The sequence below is a fragment of the Myotis yumanensis genome, unplaced genomic scaffold, assembly GCF_028538775.1.
Source record: "Myotis yumanensis isolate MYYU_CA2020_CCGP unplaced genomic scaffold, mMyoYum1.0.hap1 SCAF_1, whole genome shotgun sequence".
NCBI classification, from domain to species: Eukaryota; Metazoa; Chordata; class Mammalia; order Chiroptera; family Vespertilionidae; genus Myotis; species Myotis yumanensis.
Window position 1 is genome coordinate 150432209 of NW_027223752.1, and position 14735 is coordinate 150446943.

Sequence of the window (14735 nt, forward strand, 5' to 3'; positions counted from 1 at the left end):
GCATAGTATTCCATGGTATAAAAGCATTTTAAAAATTAATACCACATTCCAAAATTGGCTTTCTAGAAGCTTATATTCTCAAAGCTGATGCAGTACTGTCCTGGGCATCTGCTAAAATCACATTGTTTTTGGTTATGAGTTTTTTCTGCAATACCAACAAGTGTGGTAAAATGTGCTGACTACATGGCTTTTTAATTCCTTTTACTATAAAAAGCACTGATAAAGCAAAATTTGAAAAAAATATTTGCATTAAATGTATGTCCTTCCTTTGAAACATGTACTGTGTGCAGTTTTACTATGCAAATGTCAAACTCTTCCCGAGACACTCCTCTGTGCCCTTCATGTGTATTGGAGAAGAAATGAGAAACATAACGGGAAGAACAGTTGCCTGCCTGCAGATTTACTGAGAAATAAAAGTTTTGTTGGCTCGGTCTCTGTTTTTAAGAGTAGGAAAACCGCATTCTAACTCTGTGAAATCTAAGCTATACCATAAACTAAACTACAAAGGATCAATTAACTGGAGTGCACTTAAACAAAACTTAGGTCACTCTTTAAGGCACCAACTAGTCACGATAGCAGAAGCCTGTGCAGCTGGTGCAGGGGCTGGTGATGGTGATGGCAGCTGGAAGTACAGCTACGGTCTGACATTTAGGTTTGGAGACTTAGTAAATAAGAAGCAGAGGAAGAAAGGAAAAGGTCTCTTAAAGGATATTTGAGAACTCACTAATGTAGTCTCACTCACACATATACACACACACACACACCCCACTTCCATTTTGTTTCTGAAGATTTCAGAATCTGAGACCTATATCTTCTTTAAAGATTTAACACAAGGCCCTACCCAGTTTGGCTCAGTGGACAGAGCATTGGCCTGTGGATGGATTTGATTCTGGTTAAGGGCATGTACCTCGGTTTCAGGCTCCTCCTCAGCCTGAGCCCTAGTCGGGGTGTGTGCAGGAGGCAGCCAATTGATGTGTGCCTCTCACATTGATATTTCTCTCTGCCCTTTCCCTCTATCTTCCACTCTCTCTAAAAATCAATGGAAAAATATCCTTGTGTGAGGATAAAAAACGAAACAAAACAAAACACACACACACACAAAAGATTTAACCTGAGGTTTTTGTTCTTACAGAAAGTATGTACATACATACTCATGGAAGGACACTGTCATCACTGGGACCTCTCTAGAAATCTCCAACCTTTTCTTAAATCCCTTGAATCAAATGTTATCAAGAAACCCCTTCAGAGACTGTGGAATCTTAGAGGGAAGGCAGGGAAGGTTGGGTGGGAAGAGATCAACCAAAGAACTTGCATGAATATATGCATAACCCATGGACACAGATAATAGGGTGGTGAAGGTTGGGCTGGGGAGTGGGAGTGGGCTAGAAGATGTCAATGGAGGGAAAAGCGGGACATACGTAATGCTTTCAAAAATAAAGATTAAAAAAAAAATCCCTTCAGAGAGACGTCAAAAATAATGAATTCCAGAGAGAAAGTTTCTATCAAGTTGCTGGATCCAACAAATGCCAAGTTCCCCCTGCTAAGTTAAAAAGGAAAAGCCACTTCCCAAGGTTCATTTTCTTGGTCCAGTGAGACTCAGTGTCACAAATGGAAAAGTTCAAACATGGATTTTTCTAATATACAAACAAAGCTCACCTGCCTATGGACAAAGAGTACAAACAGCTTACAACTAACTTCACTAAATGGGTAGGTTAATCACAAACCATGAAAGCTGACACACAGGCTCTTCTGTGAGTGTTGTCAGTGCATTTTCAGAGCCTTGCCTATTCTGTGGGGAGACCTACTGGAGACCAGCTCACCAGGCCCTAGCTTTTACAGCAGTGGCAGCAATGCTATACTGTGTAATAACATGAACAGTGGTCTTAGAAGACTTGGAGCGTTTAACTGCCTGCTGTGCTCTTTACTTAATGTTTAATTTTGGCCAAGTTTGAGCATCACTTTCTTATTTGTAGGATGAATACAATACCACAAAAGAGGATTTGTTAGATTAGAGATTATGTCTAAAGAATCCTTTGCAAACTATGAAAACAATGTATTTTCATTAAATGGAGATACTGCACATTCTGTTATTTTTTGGGACTTGTTTTACCCCAAAGTTCTGGCCAAAAATCCTTTTCTTTGACAGTGTAATCTTTAGTAGAGCATACACTTGATTTGAAAACAATTTATGAATGCACAAGAGGCCCAGTGCACAGATTTGTGCACCAGTGGATTCCCTCAGCATGGCCTGTAGGGATCTGGGGAGGAGCTGCTCCCACTCATCCCTGTCAGTTGAGCGGCGCTCCCACTGGGGGAGCGCATTGACCACCAGGGGGCAGCTCTCGTATTGAGTGTCTGCCTCCTGGTGGTCAGTGCACATCATAGTGAACAGTCAAATGGTCATTCGGTCACTTAGGCTTTTATATATACTAGTGGTCCAGTGCATGAAATTCATGCATAAGTGGGGGGTTCCCCTTGACCCAGCCTGCACTCTCTCCAATTAGGGAACTCTTGGGGGATGTCCGACTATAGGGATCGGGCCTACACCGGCAGTCGGACATCTCTCTCGAAATCTGGGACCGCTGGCTCCTAACCGCTCACCTGCCTGCCTGCCTGCCTGATCGCCCGTAACTGCCTCTGCCTGCCTGCCTGATTGCCCCCAACTGCCCTCCCCTGCCAGCCTGGTCTCACCCCCAATGGCCCTCCCCTGCAGGCCTGATCTCGCCCCCAACTGCCCTCCCCTGCCGGCCAATTTGGTTCTGATTGGTCAATTTCTATGCCAGTTAGCATCAAAAGCTCCACCTCTTAGGCAGCCATTGGCTCCTCACAGTTCACCCAGATTCGGTTCTGATTGGTCGGTTTCTATGCCAGTCAGCATCTCTGGGCCTGTCAACGGGGCCTGATCAGAGAGGCGAGGCTGTTCGGCAGCCCCCATGGAGGCCCGGAGAGAAACAGGCACGGCTGCTAGCAAAGCCCGGGGAGAAAGAGAGAGGCAATGGCTGATCAACAGCTGCCATGGAGGCTGTGGATCAGACCATGCCTCTCTCCGGGCCTGATCCACAGCCCCCTAAGCAGTCAGTGCTGGGTCGCCACGGCAACCCAGCACTGACCTCAGGACTGACTTCTGGTGTTCGGTCCAGCCTTCGGTTGGTCGTATGGACTCTAGGTTTTTATATTTTAGGGTAGACTAGAGGCCTGGTGCATGAAATTTGTGCACAGGTGGGGTCCCTAGGCCTGGCTGGCAATCAAGGCCTATTGGAGCCTTCTCGCCCAGTCATGATCAGGGCCAGGCCAGCTGGGGCCTGCCAGCCGGCGGGGAGGGACCACAGGAGGTTGGCTGGCCGTGGGAGCACACTGACCACCAGGGGGCAGCTCAACAGGAAAGTGGTCTTGTCCAGAGTTACTTCCTGCTGAGCCTCAGTCTGTGTTCAGTTTTCTGATACTTCAATGTGCCTTTTAACTCCTCCCACTGCGTGATGGGCAGATGGGAAAAGTGCTGTCTGGTGAGGGTGAGTGTGCGCCTTGTTATACTGGATTTTCCAGTGAAGCACATAGAAAAATGTGGTTTGGGGCACTCTGAGATTTGTTCTTTTTCCTAGTTTTTTTTTTTTTTTAGGTTTTTTTTTTTTTTTTTAAACTCGCATTATTGCCGAAACCGGTTTGGCTCAGTGGATAGAGTGTCGGCCTGCGGACTGAAAGGTCCCAGGTTCGATTCCGGTCAAGGGCATGTACCTGGGTTGCGGGCACATCCCCAGTAGGAGATGTGCAGGAGGCAGCTGGTCGATGTTTCTCTCTCATCGATGTTTCTAACTCTCTATCTCTCTCCCTTCCTCGCTGTAAAAATTCAATAAAATATATTTAAACTCGCATTATTGATCTCTTTTAGATTACTGACAAGTCAGTTATGTAGGAGTGGTTCATTTTCCTCCTGACTTTGCCCCACTATATCTGAAGGCAGAATTAGTCATCACTACCATGTAGAAGAAAGCATATTAGTCCCTTTTGAAATATGCCCATAATAAAACAGAATCAGAAAAGGCATCCATTCTCAATCACCTTATGGTTTAAGTAGGACTCAACTATTCATACTGTGGAGCTCATGACGATTATTTACAATTAAGACTGCTTTTTAGTAGACTGTGAGGTGCTTCAGGGAGAGGCCTGTCCCTTAGTCTTCTAGATAACCTCAGAGCATAGCTAAAGGGATACTAACCAAGTAGGTTGAATCTTGGTGCAATCAGTCCATCTTATTCTTCTTTATTCACATTTACTCCCAGGTTCTAAAGAGTAGATTGATTTTTTTAAATTGTGTAGATGGTAACCAGTGACCGATCTTTCTAATGTCAGGCATACCTTCACATGGCTCATGAATCCTCTGTTTTTGTGGCTTAATGGTAAAGAAAACGTTCCTCACTCATGCTTTAAGGTATATAAGGGGATTTTGTAAATTTTTGTCAGAACTTGACAATGTATTAACATTCTTTTTTTAAAATATATTTTATTGATTTTTACAGAGAGGAAGGGAGAGGGATAGAGAGTTAGAAACATCGATGAGAGAGAAACATCGACCAGCTGCCTCCTGCACACCCCCTACTGGGGATGTGCCCGCAACCAAGGTACATGCCCTTGACCGGAATTGAACCTGGGACCCTTGAGTCCGCAGGCTGATGCTCTATCCACTGAGCCAAAATGGTTAGGGCGTATTAACATTCTTGAGTTTTGGGCTGGTGAGTTAGTCTCAATAGGAGAAAAGACCCTTTTATAGCACACCTTTCACTTCTCATCTCTGCCTCAAAATTCTGAGAGGATGGAGCCCAGTACTGAGGACAGATGCTTCCCCAAAGTGCTCCCACATTGCACAGCCCTCATTCCTCAACTGCCTGTTGTCCACTAGTGTGTTACCCAAGGTAACCTGGCCCAGCCCCCCAAGCCATCAACCTCTTCTAAGAAGTGTCCTGTTTTGGCTCTACTAGATTGTGGGGAAAAGATAATTTTTCCTTTTTTTGGTCAGAAGCAGATCAAAAGCAAAGTCTCTGGTTTCTATAATATTCAAATAAAACCACTGAGTTCTATGGAAGGCATGATTTATCTTTGTAAATTTTGGGAAAGTATAGAGGCAAAATCTCTAAAAGACTAAGTTACTAAAATTTCAGACCAAAGAGCTAATTTTTAATTTCATGGCATAGTGGTGAACATCTTACTGCTTTGCAAAATAATGTATTAAATACTACTAAGATGAAATCTATTAAAAGGATGTCCAAATATAAGCCAATGTCCCACTTCTTCCAAACGACATTTGGCACGGCGACAACGTCCAGAGCAGGCCCTGGGACTGTCTGCCCTGCAAGTCACTGCAGGATCTTTAAAGCCTCCTAAGCTCTTCATCTATATTAAGAATATGAAGGCAGCTTTATTTACTTCCTTAATTGACAGCCCCTCACTCTGGAGGAAGAAGGAACTATGTGGTTCTAGCAGTGCATTCCACTGACTTCTTGACATTTTGAGGCAGTGCCCGAGGCTCTCTGAGAGCAGCAAACAGTCCCATTAAACTTCTGGAACTGGAGAATTTCTCAGAATTTCTTAAGCTTGGAGGCCCTTCCTGTGCCTTTGTAAGGGGTTCTGAGGCACACCCAAAGTCCAGCCCTATAATCAAGATGTGGAAACCGCCTTGTCAGTGCTCCAAATACATGGAAATAATCATAATGCTATCTTAAATGCATATAGCACTTAATTTACAAAGTATCTCCATGAATATTATCTGTTAATCCTCACAATTCTAGCATGAAGGTTGTAATCTCAGTTTTATAGAAAAGGAAACAGATAAAGCTTAGATGTGCAATGACTGACCCCAACATCTCAGTCCCAGAGCCAGGATCAAATCCAGATAGAGGTCTCTGACCTAAATGCTTTCCTATATATTCATGATCTAAATTTCCCATTAGCTGTGCCTGGAGGATACTGGTTCTGTAGGGCTGCACAGCAGTGTGTCCAAGGGACTTGTATAAAACCTACCTGCTGACAAGCAAATAAGACAGGGCCAGTGGCTAACCCGAGCTTCAGATCAGCTGATGTTGGCTTGCCCATCTGCTCAGAACATGAGGTGAAGTCCAGTACATCATCTATTAGCTAGTGAAAGGACAAAAGGAATGTCATAAGCACCACCATCCCAACATCACGGCCATGCTTCCCACTGTACTAATAGGACAGTCTTACAAAGCGGACCAACCTGAAAGGCTATTCCCACATTTTTTCCATATTGATAGGCAATCTCATGCACCACTGGGTCAGGGCATCCTAGGACAGAGACCTGGAACAGAATAAGAATTCCGAGATAAGTGGCTGGCAGGCAGGAGCGAGGCAGCCAAACATGCACGGCAGGAGTCAGACATCTGTTCCCTTAAGTAAGAGGCAGTGAGGCTCGATGGTGTACAACAGGGAAATATTGCTATCGGGAGACCAAACACGTGCAAGTACAGCTGACCCTTGAACAATGTGGAGTTATGGGCGCTGACCCCCAGGCAGTAAAAAATCCACATATAACTTTTGTGTTTTTGTTGCTGTTGTTCAATTAATACTCACCCGAGGATATTTTTTCTATTGACTTTTAAAGAGTGGAAGGGAGGGAGCAAAGGGAGAAGGGAAAAGAGAGAGAAACATCGATTGATTGCCTCCTGCACGCAACCCAACTGGGCTGGGCATTGAACCTGCAACCCAGGTACGTGCCCTTAACCAGGAATCATACCTGTGACCTTTTTGTTGCATGGCTCGACTCTCTAACCACTGAACACACTGGCCAGGTTTTAACTCCCCCAAAACTTACCTACTAATAGTCTACTGTTGACTGAAGCCTTAGAAGTAACAGTCAATACATATTTTGCATGTTATGAATATTGTATGTATTGTATTCTTACAATAAAGTTAGAGAAAAGTGTGAAGAAAATCATAAGGAAAATACAGTTAGAACAGCGGTTCTCAGCCTATGGGTCGCAACCCCTTTGGGGGGTCGAACGACCCTTTCACAGGGGTCGCCTAAGACCATAGGAAAGCACATATATAATTACATATTATTTTTGTGATTAATCACTATGCTTTAATTATGTTCAATTTGTAACAATGAAAATACATCCTGCATATCAGATATCTACATTACGATTCAAAACAGTAGCAATATTACAGTTATGAAGTAGCAACGAAAAGAATTTTATGGTTGGGGGTCATCACAACACGAGGAACTGTATTAAAGGGTCTTGGCTTTAGGAAGGTTGAGAACCACTGAGAGTATTTACTGGACAAAATCTGCATGTAAGTGAACTCGCACAGTCTAAACCTGTGTTATTTAAGGGTCAGCTATACCTGTGTTCTTTTTTTTTTTTTTTTTTCCAGAGAGGAAGGGAGAGGGATAGAGAGTTAGAAACATCAATGAGAGAGAAACATCGATCAGCTGCTTCCTGCACACTCCCTACTGGGGATGTGCCCGCAACCAAGGTACACGCCCTTGACTGGAATCGAACCTGGAACCCTTGAGTCCGCAGGCCGACGCTGTATCCACTGAGCCAAACCAGTTAGGGCTATACCTGTGTTCTTAATGAAAGGATTTTAGTCTCTGATAACTTCCTTAAATTCTAAGAAATTTTTTACAATAAGTTTTTAGTGATTCCACTTATTTCTGAAATGTGTGTAATTGCCTAAAGCCTCATGCTTCAGACATAGGTATTGTTCTTTCATTATCAAAGGATCTTCCCTGGTCCTGCGGTCTCCTCCGTATTTGTTTTCCTTTCCAGTGGGGAGAAGTAAGACTTTTAGCTAAATCTTTCTTAAAACTCCAAAAAAACTAGCTGGCACCAGCTACTGAGTGTAGTTCCTACTGCTCTGCTGAGCATGCTGAGCAGGCCGAGGCCCAGTTTTAGGGAACAAATACAGTAAAAACCAAAATGGGGGAAGGGGAGAGGCATCTACTTTACCGGAGAGGGAACATCTACATTGATCCACAAGAAAGCCAGACAGAGCTCCCAGAAACAAAGGTAGTGCTGAAAGAATCATATCCCATTGTGTGGACATACAATGGTTTCCTCAGCCACTCAGGCATTTAGGTTTCCAATAGTTCACAATTACAAATACTAGGGATATGTTCATCGACACAGGAGCGAGGTTAAAGGGCCTTCCCCACTGGTTAAATTTGGGGCAATTGGGCATTAAAATAAATAAGAATAAAGGATTATAATCCAAATAATAAAATAAGAAACCAAGAGTCCATAGACAAAAATCTTCCTTAACATAGCTCTGGTTGGTTTGGCTCAGTAATTAGAACATGGGTCCATAGGTTTGATTCCAGGTCAAGAGCACATACCTGGGTTCAGGCTCGATCCCCAGCCCCTCAGTCAGGGTGCATGTGGGAGGCAACCAATCAATGTGTCTCACATTGATGTTTTTTTTTTTCTCTCTCTCTCTCTCTCAGAATATTTCTATCCATCTATTTCTACATATAGAAACTTTTATTCAGAGAGCCCACTCTGATTTTGTTTTATTATTCTAATAGTGCTGGAATTTAGGAATAAATCCCATGAAAGTGGGTAGTTCTCTCCCTCTTCCCTACTCTCCACTCTCTCTCTCTAAAAAAAAGAAAAATCCATGGAAAAAATGTTCTCATGAACGATTAAAACAAACTTCCTTAGAATAAAATACCAACTCAATGTAAAAATGTGAAGTAGAGGAATAATGGAATTATTCATTTGGCAACCAGCATAGTAATAACTGTCTCAGAAAAGGATTATAAATAGATGCTAAAACCAGAGCCTGGGAGTTTTAACTTGAAAGTGAAGAAACCTGGCAGGCACCACCCTAATCAGGTGATCAAGTGAACCTCACTAGTAGTAAGATAAGAGCTGTTCCAGAACAAAAGAGACTACAGATGCACAACAATTAAATGCAACATGAGAGCGTGGATTGGATCTTGAACCAGAAAAAAATTGTTTCCATTTGTTATAACAGTATTAGGACAATTGGTAAAATCTGAATAAGGTCTATCTGTAGATTAGATAATAATAACATAACCAAAAAACAGTATTCTATAAATAGACCCACATAAAGTTCTGTGGTGGCACTCTGTATCATTGAAAACTAAATAACAGAAAGACAGCTTATTGATTCCAGCCACAAGTATCCACACAAATTCAGAAAACTGAATGTAGGAATACCACATCCTGTTCGTGGTTCAAATCCCAGCTCAGCCACTGTCAGTCGGACTGAATAACACTGGGTGGCAACCAGACCTCTCAGGTCTCATTCCCATCAGATTTTCTGGAGAACAAGTCATACCTTCACTGGAAAGCTACAGGATGTACTCGGCATGACTATGTATATAAATAAATAGCCAATCATTTAAGATTACTTCTACTTTCATTTCAACCAGTGCCACAAAACAACCCTAGACAGCCCTCTCTTAGATTTTATTACTATTTCCACTAAAATACTGTGAGTGGTTAAAAACAGGGTGAAGTAATGGTGTCCTTAGTAGAATGAATAATAAGCTGCTAAATTTCCTTCAAGTTCTATAACATTATGGAATTCCATTAGTTCTCAATAATCCTGATGTTTAAATTCTCTTTATCCCCTCTTTTTGGCATCTGTAATTTGCTTTGCATGCATTCTTTTGGAGTCCACATATAAAAATAGCAATTTTGAAAACAACACCTTTGGAATATATCTACCCATGTGCACTTACATATAGAAACTTTTATCCAAGGAGCCCACACTGATTTTGCTTTGTTATTCTAATAGGCTGGAATTTAGGAATACATCCCATGGAAGTGGGTAGTTCTGGGATGATGCCAGCATGCCTCCTAGTGGACAGAATAACACATTTCATATTTAATAGGGTGAGCCATGTTAACATTCGCATCCACTGTTCACTTGCTAATCTGAAGAACAAGGTGCTCTTTATAAACCAATACATGTGCTATAATGTCTTGGCTTCCTAAGCAGAGGTCTGTGACCACAATTAAGCCTTTCTGGGATGAGTTGGGCCCGTGTCCTTGGCTGCTTCATAGGATTCAATCACTGAGGGCATTCGTTCCTGGGCTGGCTCCACGTGGTGCTGCTGCCACGTGCCTGTGGGATGTCCGCTTTGTATGGACAATGATTCTCAGTGTTTCTAGTTCCAACAGTCCCTCTACCTGCTAGTGCTTCTAACTTCAGGCTCAAGTTGCTGAAACCATCAGCAAGCTTCACTGAACACACCAGGAGCCTTGTAAGGATGGATCTTGATCTTCACAGAAACTTTGGTGATCGAGAGTATGATCAATTAATGGAACAGCTTTATGGCACCCTTTTAAATAGGTCATTCTTTTAGTTGGCATTTGTGTCTGTCATTTTTTCATCAATCTCTCTCTTTTTTAATCCTTAGGATATTTTTCCCATTGATTTTTTTTGGGGAGTGGAGAGGAGGAAAGCGGGGGGTGGGGAGAGAGAGAGGAGAGAAACATTGATGCAAGAGAGACACATCCAATGATTGACTCCCACACGCATCCCGACCAGGGCCCGGGATCAAGCCTGCAACCAGGTATATGCCCTGGACCAGGAATCGAATCCAAGACCCTTTGGTCCATGGGCCAGTGCTCTAACCACTGAGCAAACAGGCCAGGGCACATCTGTCTCTCTTTTTTAAAAAACTTTCAATTCTTCGGAATAAAAATAGCCCCTTTAATACAGGCAAAAGTGGCTGAAATCATGGCCAGCATGTCCTACATAATTTACATTCCTTTGGGTTTCAATTAGGTCTTTTTTAGGAAGAAAATGTTGTCCTTGTTCTTTTCTGGCTCACAATTATCCATTTCTTGACACTTTTCAAAATAGAGACACTGCTGGCAGGGGACTTTTTTACCCAAGAAGCTCGAGGAAAAACTCTTTAACTGTAATTATGTTAAGAGTTTATCATGACAGCAATTGACATTTTCCGCTTACTGGTTTTCTTTCTTGTTGCTTTAATTACAAGGGACTATTACTTGCCCAGGATTCATCTCTATTACATCTGTTAGGCTGGGACATATAACAGGGATAATTCTATGGAGAGAACTCTCACTTTTTATGGGCTAGCAATGGACACCACATGTTTTTAGTCTATATATTAAGGACAATGCTAACTGAGTGGACAGTGGAGGGAAGGCCAGGGAGAATGCTAACTAAAGAAAATGTTATGGCTCACAATTTATATTCTGAAGAAAAATGGCTTGTTTATATTTCACATAAATATAATGGGAGAATCTACTACTCATAAAAAAACACAAAACACTAAAACAATCTAGTACTATAGTTAGACTTTTTTTCCTGGGTAACACAGCACTTCATAACTTTTTAAAGGTACACTATGGGACAGCAATCATGAAAAGAATTACTCATAAGCTGTCCAAAAGATAACATAGTTTGGAAATTAGATTTAGTGACTAAAGCTTATTTGGATTAAACACTTGGGGGGGGGGCGGCGAGATAAAAAGTGAATGCCTGGAGAGAAACCAAGATGGCGGCATAGGTCAACACTGGAAATTGCTGCCTCGCACAACCACTTCAAAAATACAACTAAAAGACAAAATGGACATCATCCAGAACCACAGTAAGCCCGGCTGAGTGGAAATTCTACAACTAGAAGGAAATAGAAAAGCACACTGAGACTCAGAGGAGGTACAGAAGTAAAGTGCAGAGGTACGGAGGCACACGTGGAAAGGGCTGGCAACTGAGGACGTGGTTGTCTTTTTCAATCGGGAGGGAGTCTCAAGCTCCCGACTGCTCTGAACTCCAGTTCTGGGCAAGTCTCTGGGGACCCAGACTCATACAGAGAGAAACTGGACTGTCTGGCATCGGGCGGAACTCGAGGACGGCCTTCTCTCAGAGGTGTTTGCAGCGATTACTGTGGGACACTGAGACCCGGGGCCTCTTAGGGCAGGGCTGAGGATCAGCCATAGCAGTTTGCTCCGCCCTGTTGATTCCCCGAGACCCCGCCCCACCCAAGCTGTGCACAGAGGCTTTTGCATATGAAAGGCCTGGCCCTTTGCAATCTAAAATTACCTAACAAACTGCAGCTGGGTCAGACAGACCCAGAACATCCAAAAGAAGGCCCAAGGCCCCAAAGCAGCTTGCATTGCTTCACAGCTGGGCCTCATCTGGGCACCTCCAAACCCCAAACAAAGAAGAGGAATCTGCAGATCTCTCTGTAGCTCCTGCTGGGTAGCCTCGGGCAGAGGCTAAATTAGCACCTCCTTAGAGATCCAAGTGTACCCAGTGGTCAGAGTGGGACCATCCAGATTACAACTCCTCAGATCCATAAGGGACACACTCAGGGGGCAGACTCAGTGAGCACCAAAGCCCCACTGAAGCAAGTCTTGCCCCATAAAGGTGTCTCCAGGACAGAAGTTCTCCCACTGTAGACACAGCTGATTCTCACAGCCAATTGGCCTGGAGGTCAATTCCTCCCAGTGATACCTACAACAATCAAGGCTTAACTACAACAAGACTGTGCACAAAGCCCACAAAGGGGTGCACCAAGAGTGTCCACCTCAGGTAATTGGGGAGGCTGAGCCACTTGGCCCTATAGGACACCTAGCACACAAAGCCACTCTTATAAACACAGGGAAGCAGCCAAAATGCGGAGGCAAAGAAACAGGTCACAAATGACAGAAATGGAGGAAAGCAAACTACTGGATATAGAGTTCAAAACCATGGTTATAAGGTTTTTCAAGAATTTTCTAGAAACCGCCGATAAATTTAGTGATATTCCTCAAGAAATCTAGTGAGACCCTCGAGGATATGAAAAAGGACCAACTAGAAATTAAGCATACACTGACTGAAATAAAGAATATTATACAGAGCCTTAACGGTTTGGCTCAGTGGATGGAGCGTCTGCCTGCAAACTGAAAGGTCCCAGGTTCGATTCAGGTCAAGGGCATGTACCGTGGTTGCGGGCACATCCTCAGTGGCGGGTGTGCAGGAGGCAGCTGATCGATGTTTCTCTCTCATCGATGTTTCTGACTCTGTCCCTCTCCCTTCCTCTCTGTAAAAAATCAATAAAATATATGAAAAAAAAAAAAAAAGAAACGGCCCCAGTGAGGTCGGGACAGCCCCGGCGAGGTCGGGATGGCCCCGGTGAGGCCGTGACTGCCCCAGCAAGGTCGAGATGGCCCCAGTGAGGTTGGGACGGCCCAGTGAGGCCGAAACAACCCCGGTGAGGTCGGAATGGCCCCAGTGAGGTCGAGGCAGCCCCGGTGAGATTGGGACGGCCCCGGTGAGGTCGGGACGGCCCCGGTGAGGTTGGGATGGCCCTGGCGAGGTCGGGACGGCCCCGATGAGGCCAAAACAGCCCCGGTGAGGTCGGGACGGCCCCGGTGAGGTTGAAACGGCCCTGGTCAGGTCGAAACGGCCCTGGTCAGGTCGAGATTGCTCCGGTGAGGCCGAAACGGCCCCGGTGAGGTCGGGACGGCCCCGGTGAGGTTAAGATGGCCCTGGTGAGGTTGAAACAGCCCCGGTGAGGTCGGGACAGCCCCGGTGAGGTTAAAACGGATAATAAAGACCAATATAAACTGATGAACAAATAATAGATGCAGAGGGAGAGCAGCATTGAACAGACTGTCAAACTACAGTGGGAAGCCTTGGGAGGGTTTCGCGGGGGGCGTTAAGAGATCAACAGGAGGACTTATGTGCATGCATATAAGAATAACCAATGGACACAAGACACTGGGGGGTAGGGGAGGCCGGGGGAATGTCAAGTGGGGGAAAAAAGGAGACATATGTAATACTCTGTAATACTTTAAGAAATAAAAATTATTTAAATAAAAGAAAAAATAAAATAAAGTAACAAAAAAAAAAAATATTATACAGAGATCCAACAGCAGACTAGAGAATCACAAGAATCAAGTCAAAGATTTGAAATGCGAAGAAGCAAAAAACACCCAACTGGAAAAACAAAAAGAAAAAAGAATCCAAAAATATGAAGATAGTGTAAGGAGCCTCTGGGACAACTTCAAACGTACCAACATCCGAATTATCAGGGTGCCAGAAGAAGAGAGAGAGCAAGATACTGAAAGCCTATTTGAAGAAATAATGACTGAAAACTTCCCCTACCTGGTGAAAGAAATACACTTACAAGTCCAGGAAGCGCAGAGAACCCCAAACAAAAGGAATCCAAAGAGGACCACACCAAGACACATCATAATTAAAATGCCAAGAGCAAAAGACAAAGAGAGAATCTTAAAAGCAGCAAGAGAAAAACAGTTCGTTACCTACAACGGAGTACCCATACGACTGTCAGCTGATTTCTCAACAGAAACTATGCAGCCCAGAAGGGAGTGGCAAGAAATATTCAAGGTGATGAATACCAAGAACCTACAACCAAGATTACTTTACCCAGCAAAGTTATCATTCAGAATTGAAGGTCAGATAAAGAGCTTCACAGACAAGAAAAAGCTAAAGGAGTTCATCACCACCAAATCAGTATTGTATGAAATGCTGAAAGGTATTCTTTAAGAAAAGGAAGAAGGAGAAAAAGGTAAAGATAAAAATTATGAATAACAAATACAAATCTATCAACAAGTGAAAATAAAAATCAAGTGAATAAACAATCTGATGAACAGAATAAAATGGTGAATATAATCAGGGGCATAGAAAGGGAGTGGACTGACACTGGGGGTGCGGGAAGAGACGGGAAAAAAATCATACACCTATGGATGAGGACAGTGGGGGGCGGGTAAGGG

General features: G+C 43.6%; 1 protein-coding gene across 3 annotated transcripts in view; it reads right to left on the reverse strand.

Annotated features, from left to right (window-relative positions):
- Positions 1 to 14735, reverse strand: part of PDSS1 (decaprenyl diphosphate synthase subunit 1) — a 49201-nt gene that overhangs the window by 6421 nt on the left and 28045 nt on the right. For 2 of the 3 annotated variants that reach the window (XM_070433152.1, XM_070433161.1), the window contains exons 8-9: positions 6227 to 6307; positions 6013 to 6126 (exon numbers count right to left, since the gene is read on the reverse strand). In XM_070433152.1, coding sequence (XP_070289253.1) covers positions 6013 to 6126; positions 6227 to 6307 — 195 coding nt within the window. Of the gene's footprint in view, positions 1 to 2881; positions 4281 to 6012; positions 6127 to 6226; positions 6308 to 14735 lie in introns of those variants that run through there. The other variant, XM_070433170.1, reaches the window with a different exon arrangement.